Source organism: Acinonyx jubatus, chromosome C2 (assembly GCF_027475565.1).
Source record: "Acinonyx jubatus isolate Ajub_Pintada_27869175 chromosome C2, VMU_Ajub_asm_v1.0, whole genome shotgun sequence".
NCBI classification, from domain to species: domain Eukaryota; kingdom Metazoa; phylum Chordata; class Mammalia; order Carnivora; family Felidae; genus Acinonyx; species Acinonyx jubatus.
Genome location: NC_069384.1, coordinates 31,961,557 through 31,985,596, shown reverse-complemented (window position 1 = coordinate 31,985,596; position 24,040 = coordinate 31,961,557). Strand labels below are relative to the sequence as shown.

Here is a 24,040-nt window from a genome sequence, read left to right as displayed (position 1 = left end):
CCTTGCAAGAAATATAAAAGAAAGTTCTTCAGAGAGAAGGAAGATTATATAGGTCAGAAACTCTGATTTATATAAAGAAAGCAAACGGACTAGGGAAGGAATAAGTAAAAGTAAAATAAAAACTAAGCTTTATTTCTCCTAATCTTAACTGATGTAACAGATAACAATTTATTCAAAATATCAGTAATGGGCGCCTGACTGACTCAGTAAGTAGAGCATGTGACTCTTGATCTCTGGGTTGTGAATTCAAGCCCCACATTGAATGTAGATATTACTTAAAATTAAATCTTTAAAAATATTTGTAAATAATAATAACAGTAATAATATCAGATTATTTACATATATATGTATACATGTGTATGTATATACATACATATATATATATATATATATATATATATATATATATATATATATGACTGTATATAAGTGAAAGAATGCCAGCAATGATATAAGTAACAGGAAGGAGCAATTAGAAATATATTGTTATTATAATGTTCTTGTACAGCCTGTGAAGCAGTATAGTATTATTTGAAAAACGGACTTAAACTTCACTCATATGAGGACTTTAAGAGACAAAATGGATGAACATAAGGGAAGGGAAACAAAAATAATATAAAAACAGGGAGGGGGACAAAACAGAAGAGACTCATAAATATGGAGAACAGACTGAGGCTTACTGGAGGGGTTGTGGGAGGGGGGATGGGCTAAATGGGTAAGGGGCATTAAGGATTCTACTCCTGAAATCATTGTTGCACTATATGCTAACTAATTTGGATGTAAATGTTAAAAAATAAAAAATAAGTGGTTGGTCCACCAGAACATAAAAAAAAAAAAAACGGGCTTAAATTAGTTATAAATACATAATGCAAAGTATAGAGTGACCATTAAGAATAAGTTTTTTTTTAAAAAAAAAAGGAGTAAAACTGATATAGAATAAAGAGAGAAAATGGAATCATATAAACTGCTCCATTAAAACCAGAAAACAATAGCAAAACAAGCTATCATAAAGATATTAAATGATAAAATGCATTTTGTGCCTGCTTCATAATGGGATATTAGAGAATTAGGGAAATTGGCAAATAGTTTGTTTGGACTCTAATTTAAATCTAGAGTTTGTAATAAGTGTGATACAATTATCCAGAGCCAATGGTATGCTGGAAAATGGGTTAACAGGTGGCTCCCTGGGGAAAAGACTTTTTGACTGAGCATGTTTGCTGATGGCCATGGTGTAAATATTCCCACCATGGACAATTTCAAGGCACCGACATGAATATGGAGTTGAGAACAGATGTGAACAGTTGACTCCAGTGGAACCAGTTTATGAGACTGCACACATCACTGTCTAAACACATCATTGATTTTGCTGCTCTGAGCACTTTCTTTCTAAAATTATGTTCATGATGTGTCTGAACTTGAGTTATTGATGCTATCAACATTATCCAGCTGTTTAAATCAACCATTTTTACTAGACAGTGTATTTTAAGAATTCAGTATTTTAGTGAATGCTTTTTAGGAATGGGTGTCAGTGGTAAAAACTGATCTTTCTGCTCTCATTTGGGTTCTTCTTTCATTCAGTGGTGATTTTAGATAGCTTCAGGCTTTAACTAACTTACTTTATGTTTACTAATCCATTGGACTTATGCATGAATACTCACAAATAGAAAATATACATATCAGCTAAAATGAACCATGGAGCTCAATTCAGAAACCAGTGTGGTCCATTTCTTAAATAATAACCTGAGTCGTTTTGTTCTGTTCTGTTCTCATGGCGTACTGGTTTAGACTTTGCCTTGCATCCAGACTTACTCTTTTTCTTTTAATTTCTAAATAGCCATTTGTTACAACTGTGGATCCCCTTCACCTTTGTGATGCCATCTGATCACATTTGCAGCTTTTGCATGTCTTTTGTGCTTCTTTTATTTTTGTCTTTTTGTAAAGACAGATAGCTTTCTAGAAATGGCTCATATGACCCTCAAAGAAGAGGTAGGAATCAGGGGATAATGACAGTGACCTACATAAATGAACAGTGGGAATATGACAGCGGCGAAGGAAGAGAAAGAGAAACAAGAAGAAGCTATTTCTCAAATTCTGTAATCAAAATTCTTGACAAATTTGCAACGTTTTTTTTCTCTTCTTAGTAGAAGCAAAGGGACCTCTGAAAATAACCAATGGAAAAAACTTGAAGTTTAAAAAAAAAAGAAAAATTCTAAAATAAAAATACAGTTTAAGAAAATGACACTAACTGAAGCCCTTTTTGAAATTCCCTTTTAAACTCAATGCCTACAGAGATAAATAAAGATAATTTAAGGGCATCAATAACAAATGGAAAACAAATCTCATATTCAGTTTCACATTGGTTAAATGTTGTATATAAAACTAAGCACCAAAAAGAATCAATAGAGTCATTAACTGTCTCACCCACTGGGTATGATAAATGATAGATTAGCTTAAATGTGATCAAACTCTTTTTTCTCTCCACTTAAAGGAAAAGCACTTTTCTGTTCAAGGACCACTTAATTGAATGATGCTGGCTGGTCTCCCTAACACCCAATTTCCTAAAGTCATTTGAAGTATGGGATTACTTAACTTAAATTCTAAGCAACTAATTTCAGCCTGGGACAACAGCTGTGTATGGAATATAGCTGCCTTGCAAAGATCACCTAAATATACTATTGGATATCTTCAGCCTCTTTGATCTCTTAAAAGTGATTCATTTACTGAAAAGAAAATTCACGTGTTCAGTTTATGTTTCTTTTTTCATGAACAAATAGCCAGTTTCGTGGGCACACATCCTGTTTTTTGCGAGACAGAAAGTGTATTCTGAATTTTGTGATTGGCAAAGTATATGTCTCAAGCAGGCATAATGGGAAATTTAAGATAAAGTAAAATCAGCTTTGAAATATTAGCTGAACCTATTATTATCTGTTGCCTACATTCAATTTAAGTTGCCTTGTGACAGATGATATACAGATGTCCCCTCTAAAAAATGAAAAATTATAATCTAAACCCAAATTAATAGTGTTATTTTTACTTGCTATTTGAAAAGTAAATTCAGGACAAAGCTGCTATGCAGGTATCTTAGTGTTAATCAGGGATACATGGACATATATATACACACACACACACACACATATACATACATATACATATATGTATATACATATACATATGCTGGTTTTTGTGGATATATAAACATTTATTTGCATTTCTTTCAAAAACCAAGTCTTACATTTCTTCCTACACTTTTGAAATATCTATTACACTATGTTAATGTATAACTAAAGCAATTATTGAAAAATTATTTTCACCGTTTCCTTTTGCCTAGAGCAATCTGTCTTCTGCCTGAATTTAAGGCCTCTTCATTTCTTTTTCTCCCAGTGAATAATCAGAATATACTAAGATCTACATTAACTTTTACAGATACTTTATACTGGACATTTTCATCTATTTCTTTTGATATTCTTCTTTTTATTCCTTCCATTACTCTTCATAATTTTTTCTGTGTTTCCAATTTTGATTGTAATCCTATAAAGCATACATTAAATTCTGTAAAGCCCCAAATTGCGATGCAACAAAATCATAATCATAATCATATCATAATTTCTGATAATAAGATATCTGCACACTTCATCCAGGCCTAGGATATATATACATATATGTGTGTAGATGTATACACACACATGTACATATACTGTTTCTATTTCTGGAATTCTATGTTTAGCTCTACAACTGTAAAATAAACATATTTTATTCTGCAGTTATGACAAGAAATGACAAGAAATCAATATATTTCATAGTATTAATGGGCTCTATTTTTATGGACCATTTTCCTTTTCTTAAAGTTTTCAGTGGTTTATTCTTCTCTATTTTTATTCCTATGGGATCTACCCTTGATGCCTTAAACATCCATTCACAGGCTACTCCTGAAATGTAGCTAATGACAAGTGGGCCTTAAGGGGTTGGGGGTGGGGGATATTATTGCCTTTGTATATTTAATATTGCTTTTTATTGGTATAAGTTTTTATTATTTTATAAGTAAATAAAGAAAAAAATGTTTTATTATTATAAATGTTTATAGTTTTATAAATGAAATAGTCCATGAACATTTCTGAGGCAATTTATTTAACTAGCCTCTTCTTTCTTTACCATTAAAATGAACTTATCCATTTGAAGTATTCTCAAAGGTTTATTAGGAAGTTGAGCATGACACACTATCTCTGATTTCTTACCAATTAAATGATCTCTAATTGCATCATTTGTAGTAGAATTACGCACATATCTTTATCTCGGTCATTGTTCATTTCATTCAAGGAACACCATGAGGGTGATCATTTTATTTTATTTCATTTCGTTTTACTGTGCTTTATTTCATTTTATTTAACTCTTAGGGAAATAAAGCCAGTGTGGCCTGAACTTTATCTCCTAAACTGTCAAAGTTTATCAAATAAAAGGCTGTTGTTTAAATTCAGGGTAATCCACTGTCTGTCCCCCATCAATATTCTTTCAGTCTGTTTCACAGAAATTGATCAGGTGAGTTGGGCAACATTTTTTTGTTCTTACATCATCTTTTATGGTGGTAACTTGACAAACCACTTATTAATTGACATAAGGTTTGTTATAAAATCTTATAACATGATTTTTCAAGTATGGTAGATCTACTCATTTCAAGTGGGTAGCTTTAGTTTGATAAGTAATTCAACATTCCTTATCATTTTCACATAAAACATTAAAACAATACAGTTTTTTAATGGGATGCATATTTATATGTTGTATTTCTGGAATCAGGAAACTTCATTCAACTCTTACTGGTTCCATAAGTGTAAAAGTTAGAGACTACAAATGATTTTTATTTATTTATGAAGACTACCTATTGCCCTTATATTTCCTTTTCTAGTGAATTTCCTGAGATTGTTGTTGTTGTCCTTGTCAATGTGACTTTACCTATGACTTTCAATAATTGATTTTTTTTAAATACCAGCAACTCGTTATTACAGTTTCACAATAACAAACCCAACCAGCTTAGTCATTTTTCAGTAAGTTGATATAATAACACCATTTTTTAACAGTATGTGAAAATATCTATAATGTATGAAAGCAACAAGGTTTTTTGAGAACATAATTTTATATAGACAGTTTTGTTAGGGCTTTTATCTACAATTAGCTTAGAATGTAAATCTTTTGGTTGAATGACATCGTCCTAAACATGCTTTATCCCAAACTGCATAATAAACTACAAGGTATTATTTTTTCCCTTTGAACATAGACTTCTATACACAGTGACAATGTAACAAATTTATGTTTTGTGATATTTTTTAATATATTTAAATGACTTTTATTTGGCTATTGATTGATCAGTTGTCCCTCTCAATAGAAAAAGGGAACCAAAAGATTATTCCGCATTTCCTTTGTTCTTAATATCAGTTATATCTTTTCCTTATAATGTAAGAAGAATAAATTATATTATTAAATGTTAAAAAGCCTATAAAACTAAGTTTCAGTGCTTTTAAAGGATCTACAAAGCTGTAATATTACTTATCTTTCTTGATCTCAGATTAGGTTCACATAGTCATTCCTTCTATTATAATTGCATACATAGAAAGAAAGTAAAGAAAGGTGAGGAAGGAGAGGAAGAAAGGGGGATGAAGAAAAGGAAGAAACTAGAGGAGAGGGAAGAGGAGAGGAAGAGAGGGCAGTGGAAGGGAAGGGAAGGGCAGGGAGGAGGGGAGAGAGTGTGGATGAGAGAGGGAGGAAAAAAAAGAACTCTCAGAAGTTTAACTTAATCCTAATGCCACTGAGACTTTTATTCTTTGTGAATACATGCATGCCTTTTAAGACTGATAGGCTGATTGTGCAGCTACAATGGAAAACAGTTTGGCAGTTTCTGAAAAAAACTAAATGTTAATTACCATATGCCCCAGCAATTGCACTCTTGGGCATCTGTTTTGGAGAAATGAAAATTTATGTTTACGCTAAAACCTGTACACAAGTGTTTAAAACGGCTCTATTCATAGTAGGCAAAAACTGGAAATAAACAAGATATACCTCAGCTGATCAGTGGTTAAATAAACTATTATAGTCATACCATGGAATACTACACAGCAATTAAAAGGAACGAGCTCTTGACACACATGACAACCTGGATGAATCGTTATGGAATTATGCTGATTGAAGTCATTCTCAGAAGGTTACATACTGTATGATTTCATTTGTGGAACAATTTTTAAATGATAAAATTCTAGATATGGAGAACAGATTAGTGGTTGCCAAAGGATAAGGATGGGGTGGGAGAGAGAAAGGTGGGTATGGTTAGAAGAAATCCACATGAAGGACCGTATAGTGATAGAGATGCTTTGTATCTTGTCAGTATCATTGTCAATATCCAGTTTGTGACCATCGCCCTACAATTTAGCAAGACATTATCACTGGGAGTCACTAGGTAAAAGATACAATAGATCTTACTACATTATTTCCTAAAACTAAATGCGAACATGCAATTATCTCAAAATAAAAAGTTTAATCTAAAAATATTTACTGAACATAAAATTAGAGCCTCCAAACTTTTCATACTCTACCAACAAAGGCAGTAAAGCTGTAAGTCTTTATAGTGGGAGTCAGGATGACATTTATTGTGACTTAATAGCCTCCTGAACACAATATTTTCATGAGAAGACTATATAACATATCTCTTAATGGCATAGTAAATTAAGTACAAATGTGATTGATGGAAAGTTTGACAATATCTTTATTTTCAAACTACGAAATACAATATGGCTGCTGTCATTTTTATAATGACCAGTGAATTACCTATATTGTGTGATTACTTTGACATATTATCCATTTTGTGTATTTCTCATTTACTATGATGTTTTATACCTACTTGTTTTGCCAGAATTATGTACCATTAAAGAGACTTTGTTTTCTCCTAGGAAGTACACAATTTTAAGTAAGCAATTTTATAACCAATGGAAGAATTCTATTTACTGGCAATTTTGGTTACCACGTGGTAGACTGCCAGGTGATTTTTATAATCATATTTAAGCCTTGAAACACATGTACCAAATATGAAATTTTAACATTGATATTAATAGTGAGTCTTACTCTTCAAAAATCTAAGAATAAATGTACATATTTTTAGATGTTTGATTTCTTTACATTAATTTACTGCTAATGTAAGATTGACCATACATTTGTTAAATATGGATTGTGAATCTTAGGGACATTTTTGATTCCCCTATTATGGTTTTAAAGTTTATGTTGAAGCCTTAGGACACATTTTCAAATGCCAAATATTGCAGATGACAGATGACAGAGATTTTCCTCTATTTTTCTTTTTCTCCATCAGCAAGAGTTAAACTATTTATTTATGATTTCTGTAATATTTCCCTAAGGTATTTATGCATAGTTACCATAATTCTGACAATATATAAAGCTCAGCAGATTTTTATTCCCTATCTATGCACCTCAGTTCCCTTTCCCATTTTGCAGGGAAATGTTTCTTTAAAAATTCTGGCCTCTATTAAAAAATGGTCACAAAAGCCCGACGGAAACAGTATTGGTGATTATATTAAGCTTTCCAGCCATTTCCCATAGGTGTGAGGACCGAAAGTAACCCACACGGGAGTTGCATCACTGGAAACAAAAATCGAGTGTTTGCTGCTCACTGAGGCTATCTCCTCTCTTTATGGAAAGTTTTAAGCTTGAAGAGGTGAAATGAAGCAATATTGCAGAGGCCACTAAATCTACATACAAGCATATTTCCACATGTACAAACAAATGTACTATGAATTGAGTTATCAAACACTGCAGAAGGAAGAAATTCATTGGTGCAGTATCTTCAGATTTGAATGTGAATGTGGAGTATGGTTTCTGGAAAGCATTTCTACTTTTAGAAGATCATATGATTTAATAAACAAGATCATAATTCATTATATCTTCCTTCTGCGCCAAACAGATAATCTCACCAATCAGAAAGTCACTAATCACTTGACTTCTAGCAAGATGGGAAAAGAACTGAGGATTGCCTCCTACTGTGTTTTAGACTAGTAATGAATGGACTTTGTCATGAGCCAAGAGCATTTGTGTCCAGAAAATATTCTTTCATAATAAACTCTCCCCACTTTCACTTGAATATGAATAATTATATAAATAACCTAATATCTTCTTTTTAAACCTAATGTCTTTCTTAATTCTTTTTAATGTTTATTTTTGAGACAGAGACAGACAGATAGAGAGTGCAAGGGGGAGGAGCAGAGAGAGAGAGGGAGACACAGAATCTGAAGCAGGCTCCAGGCTCTGAGCTGTCAGCACAGAGCCTGATGCGGGGCTCAAACTTAGGACTGGTAGATCATGATCTGAATTGAAGTCCGACGCTTAACCCACTGAGCCACCCAGTAGCCCCAGTAACCGAATATCTTTTCAAGTATTTGGGATTGTTTGGGTTGTTTATTATTGAGGACTCTCAATAGTACATGACATATGTGTGGATATACATACACACATTCCTTTAAAATAGCTACTTTTATTGTCCTAGGTGTCAAGAATTTACACTAATTTACAATAAGAATGTCTCGTTTGGGAACAACATTCGTAAGTGAAACATCATGTCATTGTAAAAGTGCTGGTAAGAATGAAAGCTGGCAGAGTGTCCCATTAATAAAACACAAATGCAAATCAAAATACTGTAATATTGTAATACTGGTGCGTAAAATACACAAAGGTCAGAGTCCGCAAAGTAAAACAGAAAAAAGAAAACGGTATATATGTTTTATATAATTAGTATATATAATTATATATATAGTATATATATACTATATATATATAGTATATATATTTATATATAGTATATATAAATAGTATATATAATTATCGATAGAGTAGATGTAGTGTGTGTGATTGACTGCCCTCAATGACAGCAAGGAAAGGGATGCTGTTTGAAAGTGCAATTTGACATTATAAAATGGAAATGTGGAATGGCCCTGGGGTAAATAAACAGAAGCAATAGAAGGGCCATGTGCCACCTGACGTGCTCAGCAATGCCCTACGCTGGCACTGTCCCTGCTCTCTGCGTGGATTTGCTTCACTGAAACCTCTTGAGGCACAAGGAGGGCTACAAACAGCCTTTCTCTAAGGAGGAAGTGGGGGAGGGACGCAAGGAAAATATCAACTAGGAATAAAAAAATAAAAATAAAAGAAAGAAAGGAAAGAAAGAAAGAAAAAGAGAAAAAGAAAAAGAAAAAAAAGAAAAAGAAAGAAAACCACTGTGGCCACTCTCACACTGAGGGGAAATCAATGGAGGCGGATGAATGGGGGGTAAGCCTGCACACTCTCCCCAGTCCGCGATTGGACACAGCTAATCCCTGTGACCTTTGAGAAAGCTGAAGGCATAAAATGACCCTAATAATCAAAAGCACAATTAGAATGAAGAGCGCGAAACCGTGACTGTGGTTAGAAAAAGCAGACAATGAAGAGACTATAGAGGAAATTTGTCTCTTTAGCAGTGGAGTGAATGCCGCCTTAGAGATGTCCGTAATGGTTGCAGACGATGGCAGCCAGGACTTGCGGGACACTTGCGAGGGAGGCGGCGGGGGGGGGGGGGGGGGGGGGGGGACTGGCCGTGACCACGTGACTCGGGCCCAATTTGCAGAGGCCTCAGACTTCCCCACCTTTCTCCAAGGCCCGGGTAGTTTCTGCCCCTCTACTGGAAACAGCAAGAGAAAGGCAGAGGTTGAACCGGCATTGCACATGAACGGGAGGTGGCGGAGGGGAGGGCGGGCTTTACACCAAGAGTGAAGAAATCTGTAATTTCAATATCAGGTGTTGTGTTTTTTTTTCAAGAAATAAAATTGAGTAAGTCCATCCTTGTCAGCACAAACCAGACAGTTAGGAAAACTGAAGTTTGCAGTTCAAGGAGTTTGCCGTGAGGATAAAATTACCTGCGTGGAAATACTTCCAGAATGATTTAGTGGGGAATTCTGCTCAATTGGGTTCTGAAGAATTGCAATGGAAAGACATAATGTAACTTGGCTAGACAGAAATGAGGTTTTCAAAATCCGTTTCGCTCTTGTATTTGATACCTTCTTCACCCTCTCTTATATAAACTCCAAATTGGGGTATAAAACAGAAACAGAATGTGTTTTTTCTCCTTTTCAAGAGGCAAATGCATAGAACTTTTTTCATTAAGAATTATTAAATGATCATTTTAAAGTTGCTTTCTAATTTGGATTAATTATAATATTAGCCAACATTTACTGGCTTATTAGTGTCCTGGGACTGTACTGAGGTCTTTACAAATATTTGCTTATTGAAACCTCATTATACTCTTGTGAAATAGATACTATTATTCCACATTTTGTAGATGAAGAAATGGAGACAAACGATAAAAAAAGATAAATAAAATAACTTGTCTAAAGTCACAGAGTTAGCTACTGGCTTTTAAACATTATGCTATATTAAATATGTAAATAAATAATACACCCTTAGTTGTAGTAATTACAAAATGCTAAGTAGGTTATTTGATAATGCGAATTTAACAAATCATGTGGATCTTACTTGAATATCATTTAATATGTTAACTAGCAGTAGTGACTGGAAACATGCTTTATTAACATACCTGGGAGGACATGGTAATAAATATATACATTCTGTGATGAGAAAAATAGCACTGGTTAAAGGATTAGGAGGCCTGAGGTTTTATTCAGAATCTCAAATGGGATCATCATAACTCCAAACCAGATTTCTCCCTCTACGGAAGAATGATCCTGTTTCTTTTTGATCCCCCAACATCAGTTTAGAGCTATGGAAGAAGTACTCCATTAATTCGGTTATTACTATTGTGCTATTTCTGTCCTTTAAAATGTGAGATGTATCTGTTCATACAATTAGGGCAGCCGGGGGCACCACCTGTTAACTAACTTCAAGCGCCATTTAATTAGCCTGTGTTGAAGTTACCGTATGCTTTGACTGGAAGGGAGTGGAACAGTAACAGATGCTAAGCACAATGAAAGAAAAGCGGTTGAATACCAGGGCAAAGTGGGTGGAGACAATAACACAAAAGTCAGCAGACGGAGAGAGCCAGAAATACTAGTAAAATGGACCGGAAATTAACTCTCACAGATAAAGTTCAAGGGAGCAAATCTCTGCAGATTAAATTCCATCCCATCAAGGTATCTGTCACATCGGCTGTTATTGAAGGTTTGATCTGAGCGTTCTGAATAAATGCAGAATTCAACTGGACAATTGGCTTAGTTGCTAATTATGTAAAGGAATAGTCACTTTATATATAAAGGAATAATAGTCACTTATTATTTCCATGAAAAACTTTGACTTTCTTAGACCAAACATGCAGGCATCAAATTAAAAAAACATGTTGTCGTGATGAAGCATAATTTTCCCAATTGTTTTAAGAGCTCTACTTTGTCAGTGTTTCTACTAGAAGAGATCTGGAAACAAAAGGTTTTAAAATTATGAGCATTTCTCCATCAATAGAATGATTTCCATGCAGAAGACACTTTATCTTGTTTTGTCAAATTAAGTTGAATTTAAATGAGTTAAAAGCTTCTTCTGTGGCATTTGCATTCTTCTGAGTTACAGGCTTATCCATTAATGCGTTCACCTTCCTAACATCCATTCAGTAGTATATTTTATGTTAATATATATACATACATACATATGTTAATATAATATATATCTATTTCTTTGTTTTTTAATGTTTTTGTTTAGGTCTCTATTATTTAATCAGATTTTATCAGCCTGGTATAACTGGATGTACCCCATATTAGCTCAAACAAAATCATACTTGTTAATTTCCATGTAGCTATTTTTCCTTTTTTTCACAATTACAACATTTTTTTTTTTTTTTGCAAATTCAAGCATAGGATGTAGTATTGGCAAATCTTAATTCCAAACTTGTGTTGCATTACTTCAGTTTTAAGAGCAGCCTTGCAGAAAAATGCATTTCATTCTTTCAAATCAAGAGATACCTGTACTTATATCTGTATATCTATATTTGAAATACTCAAATCAGAGAGAAGTCACAGAACTAAAATACAGTTTACCTACCTGGCAATATTTAAATACCATTCTTGTTTTTTTGTAGTATGACTTCTTTTGGTTTTACAGATTATCACTATTTATTACACTTTCCTTTATATCCAATGTATCATGGGGGGGATATTTATGAATCATCTCTTTTTAACATACAAGAAAGAAAAATTTCACTACTAAATCCCTCACCTGATTTAAGTTAAGCAAGATTTTATTTCCTTCAGTATATTACTTGGGGACTGATGGAGGGAGAAACCGTATTTTATCAGCAGTAATAACCTGCCATAGTGTCATTTTGAATTAGACTTATAATTTTAGATAGATATGTACCTAACATGTCTAATGACAATGATTATAATTTTAGATAGATAAGTATGTAATAAAGTCCCAAATAAGGAAATAGTTGATATTTATTGATTGAGAAAAGTTACCTCCTTTTAAACTCTTGACTCCAGCAAAAATATGCCTCAATGTTTCATTCAGTCATTTAACAAATATGTGTTGATTAGCTAGCTACTCTGTGCTTAGCACTGTGCTGGGATTGGGCATATGAAGATGAGTAAGACATACTCTGGTTCTAAGTTGCCTTAAGCTTATACCAAAAGGAAAATCTTTATTGTTGAAGAATAACTTTTAAAAAGTAATTGTCCAAAAGATCTGAATTTATCTTAATTTTATTTAATCAGTAGTTCAATCCCCAAGTCTACATTTTTTAAATTATCTGGGAAAAGCTTTATTTAATAATGAATCCCTATTTTAATATTTTATTGTGTATTTCTAGCTTAAATACATCTGGCTATGTTATTAACTAGAGTATATGTTTTATATTGTTTGTAAAAGGAGACAGTGAAGAATCCATGGGTACTATGCTTGACAGAACTCAGGAATACATTTGTGAAATTATCCAATCTTATTGTTCAGCAATTGCAAAGGAATCGCTAGTCTGGTGTATCGTTGCTTATATAATATTAAAATTCCATCCAGTTCCTAGAATTGGATTGATGAGTAAAGAGAGGCCATGGACACAGTGGAAAGAGGAGGTGTTTTGGAGTCAGAAATCATTTGGAATCAAATTCCAAATCCACTCTTTACTAGTCTCATGACAGAGGCAAAATAATTTCTCTGAGCTTCCGTTTCAGCATCTCTAAAATGGGAATGTTGATGATGCAGATAACGATGGTGACTGTGATCATGATAGAACCGTAAGAACTGCATGAGAAAATAGATGTGCATAAAAAGAATATAGTTTATATTTAAAAAAACTAAAGCATTATGTAAATATTCGTTGTCATTATTATAATCGGTACAGTTTTTACTTCTCCTTATTAATATAGGATTCATTCAGTTTTCTACTCACCTAAACTAGAAAATGGGAAACAGCATTAACAAATATGTTGAGATCACTGTATGAAATCTACTTTTTTCATTTCATTTCATTTCATTTCATTTCATTTCATTTCATTTCATTTCATTTCATTTCATTTTATTTCAAGGAAGCAATCTTGATTTTTCCTTATAATAGCAAAACTGGAAATAGTTGTAACACATTGGTTTCTGTTACCATATTGCTACTTAAAAGAAATAGGTGTTTTATTCATCATTTTGTAGCACAATTTTAGATCTTGATAATATTATATTTAATGTTCTATAGCATATATCTTTCTGAAAAAGTCACTCAGTCCTCATTGTAAATGAATTTTTTATTTACTTTGTTCTCTGAATTCTTTTGAGTAGTAGGTACTACCTACAAGAGCATACTGATTTCTTTTTCCTCCCCATCTCTGTTAACATAACTGTTATTTCTCCCCTTATTTCCAGTTCAAAAGAATGGGGCAAATAATATTGTGTATATATATATATATATATATATATATATATATATATATATATATATATATGATTAAAGCATAAGTTTGAATTTTAACCTTAATTGGATCTTGTAAAATTGTGACACAAATACAAAGCTTCACAAACATAGTTTTTGTACTTAATTCTGCAATTCATTGCCTGGGTTTCTAATTAAATGTTTTCAGTACTCCATTTAAAGTACCCATTGCCTGCATTCCTCTTGATTAGTAGGAAAGAATCAATGAGAATTGATCCAATTTGTAGAACACAATTCTCATATTGATAGTAGTTTATATTCATTTGCTTTTCCCTAATCTTTTATTAATGGTCATCTTCAAAATGTCAATTAATGCCAAAACCCTGCACAGTGATAATGCAAATCTATAAAGAAACCAGCTTGACGCTTTACAGTAGGGCAGAAGGAAGAAGCTATTATTTTTAACATAATATTTTACATAGCTTAATATGACAGAAAGAAATGATAAAGATTAAAACTCTACTCTTTCGATGGTGAATTTCAAACCCAATTTAAAAATTAAAAATAAATAAATGAAATTGAATTTAAACAGCAGAGTTTTCTCTCAGACCTCTACATTTCCACAATGTAATACTGGCTATCCTAGCATGATGAACAATTTAGAGAAATGTGGGTTGAATGGTAGTACAAATATGAGTATCGATGCCATTTTAATTATATCGCCAATGAAAGTGAAGCATCATTGCATGAATTTCTGCTGCCGCACACTGTAGAGAAAGCTTTATACCACTCAGTCTTCAATTACCGTCCTCTAAACTTTTTTGAATGTTTTTCATAACAGAATGAACAACTGTTAATATTATATCATATTTGCTTTAGTCCTCTCGATATATGTTTTCTGAGCCATTTGAAAGTAAGTTCAAAATAATTCATCCATCAATTATCCTGTACGTGCATGCTAAGGGACATATATTTTCTTCTTCTGTAGAGTTAAGTTGGGTCTCAAGTCTCGATTAAGTTCAGGGCAAGTATTGTTAGTGTGGATGCTTCATAGGGGGTGCTGTATATTCCATCACACAATTAGCTTCCCATTCTTATTTACTCAGCATTGGTGATACTAACTTTGATTACTGAGTTCAAGTGGTGACTGTCAGGTATAACCATTATAAAAGTTTATTTTCTCCTCTGCAGTTAGCAAATAATCTCTGGGGTGATACTTTGACACTGTGAAATATTGCTGTCTCCTACCATTTTTCACCTGATAGATTTAGTGCTTATTGATGGTGATTATATGAATGATTTTATCAGAGGTTGCAATACAATGATTTTTCCAATTCAGAGTTTCCATTATAATTTGATATAGGGGTTGGAGAAATCTCAATAAAAGCAGTATTATACAGATTAACAAATTTCAAATTTACAAGTAATTTACCATTAAATAAAGTTGTATTACCTTTAATAAATTGTTGTATTTAAGGATAAAGTTTCCTAAAAGACGTAATTTCCCTCGTAAAGGAAGTTATATATCCTTATTCCTTTTTGTCGTTGTTGTCACTTTTATTAAAGCTGCAAAAGACCATTACAAGATGGCCCACTCATACATCATATGTCCTATATAAATAATATGTATATTGTATGGTTATGCATAATTCTATATAAAATTTTACATATTATAGGTTTAAGTTGGCATACAACTACCTCCAAAAAGGATTTAAAAAATAAAAATAAATCATGTAGAAAAATTCATAACAATAGGCCTGTGGAATAAGAGTTCAGTGTTTTTGCTTTTTATTTTTAAATGTTTTTTTTATTACTTATTTTGAGAGAGAGAGAAAGACAGCAAGCAAGAAAGCACTTGAGAGGGGGAAGGGAAGAGACAGAGGGGCAGAGGACGAGAAAGAGAATCCCAAGCAGGCTCCACACTCCACCTTTGGCTCAATCCCTTGACCATGACACCATGACCTGAGCCGAAATCAAGATTTGGACGCTTAACTGACTGAGCCACCCAAGCACCCCTGAGTTCAGTTTTAACCCCAGATACTAACATCCCATTGAATTGTAAAATATTAAAAATATAATACAGTGATGACTTCCTTCATGTAGATAGGAAATAAAGGAAAGGAGTAGGCAGAAGGAAAAGAGGATGCATTCAGGGTTTAGTGAGAGAAGGTGTGAGGTTTCTTGGAATCCTCATAAAGTCACATAAGCAGTAGACATGAGATTTAGTCATTCAGGCATCCAATTAAGAAATGTGGAAGTTACATCATCTTATTAAAAAGAAAAAAGAAAGAACAAACAGTTTTAGTCATAAGCCTCAATGAAGCATGTTGAAGAACAAAAGGGTAGATCTGGAGCCCTATGAAACACAAGCATTTAAGGAGGGCTGGGAAGGAAACAGGCTTTCATAGATGAAATATTAGTTCTTTTGAGCCCACCAGGTTACTATTAGAATTAGAATCTAGAAAACATCTTTTTAAAAAAAAATCGAACATAAAATAAAGAACTTAATTGTGAAATTGGAATTGCTTGCCTTAAAAGCACTAAAGGCCAAATGACCACTAAATTCAGAAGAATCTGAATATTGATGGAACATCTAGTAAAGGTCCATCTGACATACTTCCAACCATGACTGTCTATGATTTTATGATTTAAGACTTCCTTTTATATTGCAAAGATGTTTTATATGCCTTTACAGATACTGGATATACAGGGAGTACATTAGCATTTGAGTTAATTTATAACAACCCTTTTATATTTTCAAGTTGTTTCAGATTGAGAGTCTATTACTTAAGTGAGATTTGCATTCTTGGTTACCATCTGTTCATTAATTCATTTATTATCTTAAAGGAAAAAAAAACTGTTTAAGCCCATAGAATGTTGCAGGCCCAGTGTAAGGTGGTGGGTGTACCAATGTGACGCAGACAGATTACCTGACCCTGGGGAATTCAGTCTAATGGGGGTGTCAGGCACATAGAACCTGGCACCCTTAGTGACAGTGCATTTCTAGATGTTACGGTGGCTTTCATCAGTTGCAGCCACGCCTACATCAATTCAAATCTGGATGGTCCTAAATTCAGACTTGGGGCACAAGAAAGACTTCTTCAGACATTGTAAGCACTAAATAATCTATTGCCTCCTTGTATTCTTTACCGTGGCTCACATAATCAATACTATTCAACAAAACATTTAAATAAATACTTTTTGGGCTCTCTTTAAATTAGGCCTAAAGCTCATGTGCAGTGAGTCAAGTGACTATTTCCTGTTACAATTATCTTTTGACAGGAAGGAGTAGGAAGAAAAATTGAGAGCAGTTAGTAAAAATGGCATCTTTTGTTCTATAGGTGTAGCATATTGTTAATTAAAGGCAGTACTGGTTAGATAGAATGTGTTTTATAGATATGGTTAGATTCATTGATTAACGCAAAGTCTATTCTTTCCTGAGCCTAAGCAGGGGTCAGAAGGGTGATGGGTGGGGACAGGAAAGCAAATTTTAAAAACACTCAGGATAAATTAGACATTGGTGAAAAATCCTACTTTTAACAGATCTATGTATCTCGTTTCAAATGACCGTGAACTTCCTTTCCTCATCCCTACCCTACTGCTTTTGAACAAATGTCCTCAGTTTCAGGGAACATTCAGTAACAAAGGTGCAAAAGTCATGATACTGTATATTCAAACTGAGTTCATGCTGTGGATTTGGATAGATTTTTATCTTATTTTTAACAGAGTGATTACAAATGTGTGTATCTACATTCAATAAACTATTCCATCATAAATTAAAAGTAGCTCTTTCTTTGAAAAACTGTGTTTGCAACTAAAAATAATCAGTCTGTAAAATTAAGGTGACCCTAAACACTTCATATCTTTTAAAACAATATTGTGGGTAAGCAGGGAAGGTGTCCTTAAAAGTCTTTTAATACATTTGAACCAGAACCTTCTATCTATCTTCCTGTATCAACCTTTTTTATTTGGTTAGTTTGCTTGAGTAAGGTTACTTCGTTTATGGCAGAACATTGTGCTAACACTGACACAAAATACACACACACACACAAAAACCTGTTTCCCATTCTCTTTTATTGATGTGACTTAAATCTCTGCCCTAAACAACTAATGCATACAAATAGGTTACAGGCTGGAGGCGTGGAAAGGAGACCCTTTTCCTGCTATACCACTTCCTGAGTTGACTTTAAGGATAAATAGGACAACAGCTATTGCTGGAAAGGCAAGGATAAATAGAGCAATAACCAGCATTTTTTTCTTTAGTCTGCAGATATCCATACCTTTTTTTTTCCTTTGTGTTAGCCACATCAGGTTAATTATATGACCCATGAGCTGGAGAGGAAGGGAGACGGGGAGACAGAGTGGATAGATATACTACATGCAAAAAGTCACAAAGTGACCCACGTTAGATTTTATATCCTCTTTTAAAAAATTCTTAATCCTCCCTGAAGAATTGTGTGTAGGACGAAATGGATCAACCTCGCTGAAAAAACTAGCAGGGACACAGAATTAATAACCCCTGTGATGTTTCTGGAGAGGCATTACCTGCACATACTCGCTGCCTCGTTCATAAGTGACATACTTTCTTCCTCAAGTAAACAGCTGTGCTCCTTCACTGCTCAGACCAAGGAATTCTGTGTAGACGCTATTTAAGGTGATGAAAAGCCTGCAGAACACCTCAACATGAATGACCTATGGCGCGACGGTATTCCACTTAGGAGGCACACACTTAGCTTTTATTGTGTCTGTGTCCGCTTATCAGCAATGAAGCTAGATATTCTGCTCATATTTATCTAACACACATACATATGATATGTACAGTGACTGAGCACAAGTGAAATCAGTAGTGGTGTCGTTGGGCTTCCGTGTGTATTTATAATGCAACTCAGCTTCTGGATATTAGAACTTTAGTGTCATTTTGCTTGGCCTCGTTTCTAAAATTCTACATTGGGAAATGAACGTGCAGTGTGAAAAGCATAAAAAGCGTTTCTTTCATTCAAGAAAAATCAGAATAGATGAATGAAAATACTTATCTGGATGACTGTAATACAGAATCTCGAGCAATTTGGAATGTTTTGAAATATCCAGCCCCAAACGTTCAAAGTTAAGTGTTGTTTTACTTATGCATTTGTTTCAGTAAATTCATCTCCTTCCTTTAAGATGATAAAGTGTTGCCTTCCGAAGGATGTGATGTTGCACTGCTTTCTTTGATGTTGCTTAAGAAAAGTATGACATTTTTATAATCCACCCTCTTATTTGACAAGACCCTATTTTTCCCCACACCCTGCCCCCCCCACCCATATGAGGTACAGTCCCTTGAGTCTGTAATTGGCAGGAGATGAAGCGATGATGGGGAGTGATCACAGTCAATAGCTTTGATTAACAATAAGGTGGAAAATTAGCAATGCTAGCATTCAGCCACCCTGCCCTCTCCCTCCTCCATATGCTCCCTCAGTCCGTGCTGGCGGCCTCACAGAGGGCAGTCAGAGCCCTCCGCCAGCTTTGAAGTGCAGCAAAGGTGCAGGCAGAGAAGAGAATTAGGGAAATTAAGGAGAAGCAGTAGAAACCGTAAGCCATGATGCTGAGACCTCCGTGCGGCTCAGTGTGCTGCAGGAGGGGCAGGGCGGAAGTGTGCTGTGTGTTGTCCCTGTGTGTTTTTCTGTCACATGTGGATTTACTTGTGTCTGGACATGCTGTGATCGAAATGGCAACTACTGTTACTACTGTGACCCCATCAGCAGCTCTGGTGTTGTTTCCGACAGACCCTGAAGACCTAGAGAGGGGGAACGACAACGGGACGCCCATCCCCACTTCTGATAATGATGACAATTCGCTGGGCTACACAGGTAGAGTGTTTCTTCCCAAATCCTCACCGTCCATGCCTCCTAAAAATGCCTCCACCTCCATCAATCATCAACCACCTGTGTAAAATTATCTACCCATCCCTGCTTCCTGCTAACAACTGCTACAACTTCTTGTCCTCATTTTCCAGACTTCATTCTTCAGCTGGAAGGTCATATTGCTAAAGTAAATACTTTGGGGAAAAGCAATTTAACTTCAAAACTGCATGCATTTGTGTTGTCGATTTTTAATTAAAAAAAGAGAGAGAGAGAGAATACTTAGCAGCCGGAAACTTTGATATTGCTAATTTTTTTAGGCAGATAATATAATATTATCTTAGAGATGTAATATTTGACTACATTGCTATCAAAGAAATAAGACTCTCTGCAAGTAATTGCACTTCAAAATTGTAATTGTTGTTTGTTTGTTTTGTAGTCTTATAAATAACAGAAAGCAAACTCCTAACAAGTGTAATGTAGTCATAAATACCAACTTATACTCAGGATTGTCTTTGCATGGACTCATTGTTACCTTATCTATGAGCCACTTCTTAAGTAGATGCATGTGCACACCGGCATTAAAGTAAAAATTAACTAATCGAATGCGTTGGAAATAATTCATATTATGAATGGCTAAGAGTGACCGCCTTGGGAATACATAAACGTTTCTTGCAGAATTTGTAAGTATAGCTCTAAATATAATCATGTAAGTTACACATCTGAGACAATTTGACTAAAACTTTAGATAAAGGCAAAGAATAAAATACATCACTTATAGCCCATTAAATCAGATAATGATGTAATAGTGGTCTCGTTGTACTAGCAGCTATTTATTATGGTCTTTTCATTAGTTCTTATTAGCACAGTTCTCCATAGACTGCTAGGTTGTGGGCTATGGATAGAGGTGTGTGTGTGTGTGTGTGTGTGTGTGTGTGCGCGCGCGCGCGCGTGCACGCGCGCGCACCACGCGCACACACGCATGTTGACGTATTTGGAGTTAAAGATAATGAAGAACTCTTCTTATCATTACAGTCTTACGGATGATTGTATTAGAGACCAATCCAAGAAACATTTTTCACATTGTATAAAATAATAGACTAATCCAATAGGCATTTTCACATCGTATAAAATAATAAACTGGTACTTTCCTTGAGAAGCAGCCTCCCTATTTTCATAGAAATAATTTTCTCCAGTAATCTCTCATTTACACAACTGTAGGATTTAAACATTTGGAATAAGTACTAAAATTAATAAAATCTTTATAAACAATTTAATATTTATTATATTTATTTTAGCCTTATAGATAACTCATTCTGATTTTCTCTTATCTTTCACCGAAGAACTGAGATGAAAGGACAAACAAATCAAAGCCCATTGGTGGTAAGATGGTGAAGAAGCTAGTATGATACTTTCTCAGAAACTTAGCTAGAACAAGGGTTGTAAATGTCACTTCTTAATACCATAAAAGGAAGTTCATACGTGTGATATGAGGAATCAGAGATAGTGTTCTTTCTCGTGGGTGTTCTCATTTGCCAGTGCTTCATAGTTCTATTCCCTGGTGCTCACCCAGTCTAAACAACTGCATTGTTTAGATACACTAATAGGGTTTGCTCTTTGTCTTTTATGGATTTCCTGAAAATTATATATCTCCAATGCATAAATCACGTTGCAGTGTTGAATTAAGAGAACTTGAATAACAATGCATTTAAGAATAAATTATAACATGTAAATTTTTGTTATAGCCATTTATTTTTCCTCCTTACGTTAATCAGTAACCAGATTTCTGCTATTAAACATATCAGATGAATTAAGATGAGATAATAAACTCATAAAATTATCTTTGTATTCTACAAGGGAACTCATTAAAGCAGCACATTTAATGTGATGTGACTGCAAAACAATCTTCGGAATAATTTTGTTCCTGAGACTCTAACTCTTTATGAACTCTAGTATCAAAAAAGTTCATTCTGTATATTTTGTCTCACTAAATTCTTGATTATTCAGGAAATTTTCTTTCTACTATATGAATTAAACATGCTGTTTGTCTCTTTCACTTGCATATTGACCATCTCTTTGCTCATTAAAACCTCTATTGGAAGTGATAAGAAAAATTAAATAGAAAATAATGCTTTTTCTCTGCTTGATAACCATTATAAAGATCTCAGTTTAGCTCTGAGACTGAAACAATTGTGCAGAGTGTTACCTGAAACTACCAAGACATTTATTTTATGTGCATTTGTGTGGGTGTGTGTGGGTGTATGTGGGTATGTGTGAGTGTGTTTGTGTGTGTGACTCCCTTTACTCTAATCACATAAAATTGAGTTGATAGAATCTTTATATTAGGGGAAACTCAGTTCAGAAGGAAGTGAGAAGGTCTATCTGCTCAGGAACTTTTTTACATACTTAATGTAACTTACCTCTAGTATACCTGGAGTTTAGTAACTCTGAATATAGCAGCAAAAACATTGTCAGAAATAAAATATAAATATTAAGCAATTTAGAGAATATACCATGCAGTTGTCAAATAAGTCATTGATATGACTTAGCTGCAGGATAAATTTTTATGAGAGTTAACAAGTAAATACATCAGGTATTATTTGAGGGGTCTATACACTTTGCACAGCATCACAAAATGACTGTGAAAATTGTATATGCCAGATGTTTACTTTTTAGTACATGTTGTTTCACTTTGTTGAGCTGACAAGTGAGACTTCTGTCTCTTCCCCTAACACTTATGGGTATAAAGAAGAAAAGCTTCCCAGAGGAATCTGTACACTTGTGGAAAACATTTTTGGGGGAGCATGAAACGGTCCCAAAAGGAAATCACCAGTTCCCTAAAATTCATACTCACACTGCCCTCAATTCTCTTTTTTGACCACTATAAAGAGAATAATTTCCACTGTGAGCTAATTTGTCACTGCATCTGCTCTACTGCTCAAACCATTTGAGACCATCACTATCAAATTGACCCATCAAACTAAAATCCATGGATCTCAGATCATACACATAAATGAATATTTTTATTAATGATCTAATCAGTGAGTGATAATCTCTTATTAATAGTACTTGCTACTTAAACCATATACCATACTTACCTAAATGGTGTAAGTGATTTAATTGAAAGGTTCAGGAAAAAAAAAATGGTAATATGGAGTTCAGGAGAGAAACACGTACCGATTCCTGTTCTCCTGACCACTTTCAGACACAATATTAAAAAGCCGTGTTAAGATTTCAAAACATTTTAGTCTCGCTTTTACTGATCAATGAACGCAGAGCAATTTCTAAGGTGGCACAGTGAGGTGTTATTAAAGTGGACTTGTGCATTATTTAGACAAGTAGCCCATTTCCCGTTTAACCAAGAATGTCATAAATATTGGGGATCATTTAACAGTTCACAGTATATAGCCTTTGTTGCAGGAACAAGTAATATGGGGTTTCAAATCAGCACTTTGTGGGGTCAGACACACATCATTCCAAAGAGGTTGAATATAAAATAATCAATGATTCTTTTTAAAAGGAATGCCTGAAAACAGTACATTGTTTTTGACTTCTGGAAGTGCATATGGTGTTTCACAAATATGTTGTGAATCACAAAAAAATAATATGTTTAGGAATATTTAAATGTCCAAAGTATACATATAGTCCATGTAGAGTTTTACTTAGTGACAAAAAATTTGAAGAGCAGTCTACTGATACATAACAAGTTAGGGAATAAAGCGGGAGCTACTGACTTCCTACCAGCATCCATAACCTTTTTAGAAAGTGCTAATTATTTGTTAGAAAATGTATGAATTTTATTTGTGTTTCTGAGAACCAAAAAAAGTCTATAAATTTTATTTGTAATGTCTAAAATATATTGTTTGTCCCCATTTTCACATTTTATTTTAAAAATAAAACAATCTCCCCCATCTCTATAGGTGTTTTAAGGATTAGACTCCTATATTTATAGTAGTATAATGGAAGAAAACCTTACCACAAATTTAAAATCCTAAAACTGAACAATTATCAGCGTTATGTCAGTACCAATTTAAGTAAAAATCTAGCCTTGGAAAGTTAGAAACTCCAGAGTAATTTCAACTGGGCATAGTAGAATCTTCTACCCTTCTACCCACTTCTACCCATTCCGAGTAAAGTTTGGTTATAATTCTGTTTAAAAGGAAACAAGATATATTCTGTCTTACTGGAAAAAATATGTCTTGGAGGAATTAGTGTGTTTTCCCACATGCACTCAAATAGCAACCCCAAAACATATTTTGCCTCATGTTTTAGAATTTGGACAAATAACTGTTCATTGCTAGGGGACATTGATTCTTCTGTTCCTCTGCATTCT

The 24,040-nt window shown here is 34.1% G+C and overlaps 1 protein-coding gene across 5 annotated transcripts in view; it reads left to right on the top strand.

Annotated features, from left to right (window-relative positions):
- The window catches only part of ROBO1 (roundabout guidance receptor 1), a 1,120,365-nt gene that overhangs the window by 596,740 nt on the left and 499,585 nt on the right, over positions 1-24,040 (top strand). For 4 of the 5 annotated variants that reach the window (XM_053220691.1, XM_027077557.2, XM_053220692.1 and 1 more), the window contains exon 3: positions 19,633-19,716. The exons of the other annotated variant lie outside the window; for it this stretch is intronic. In XM_053220691.1, the coding sequence (XP_053076666.1) occupies positions 19,633-19,716 (84 nt within the window). The remainder of the gene's footprint in view (positions 1-19,632; positions 19,717-24,040) is intronic. 5 annotated transcript variants of the gene reach the window in all.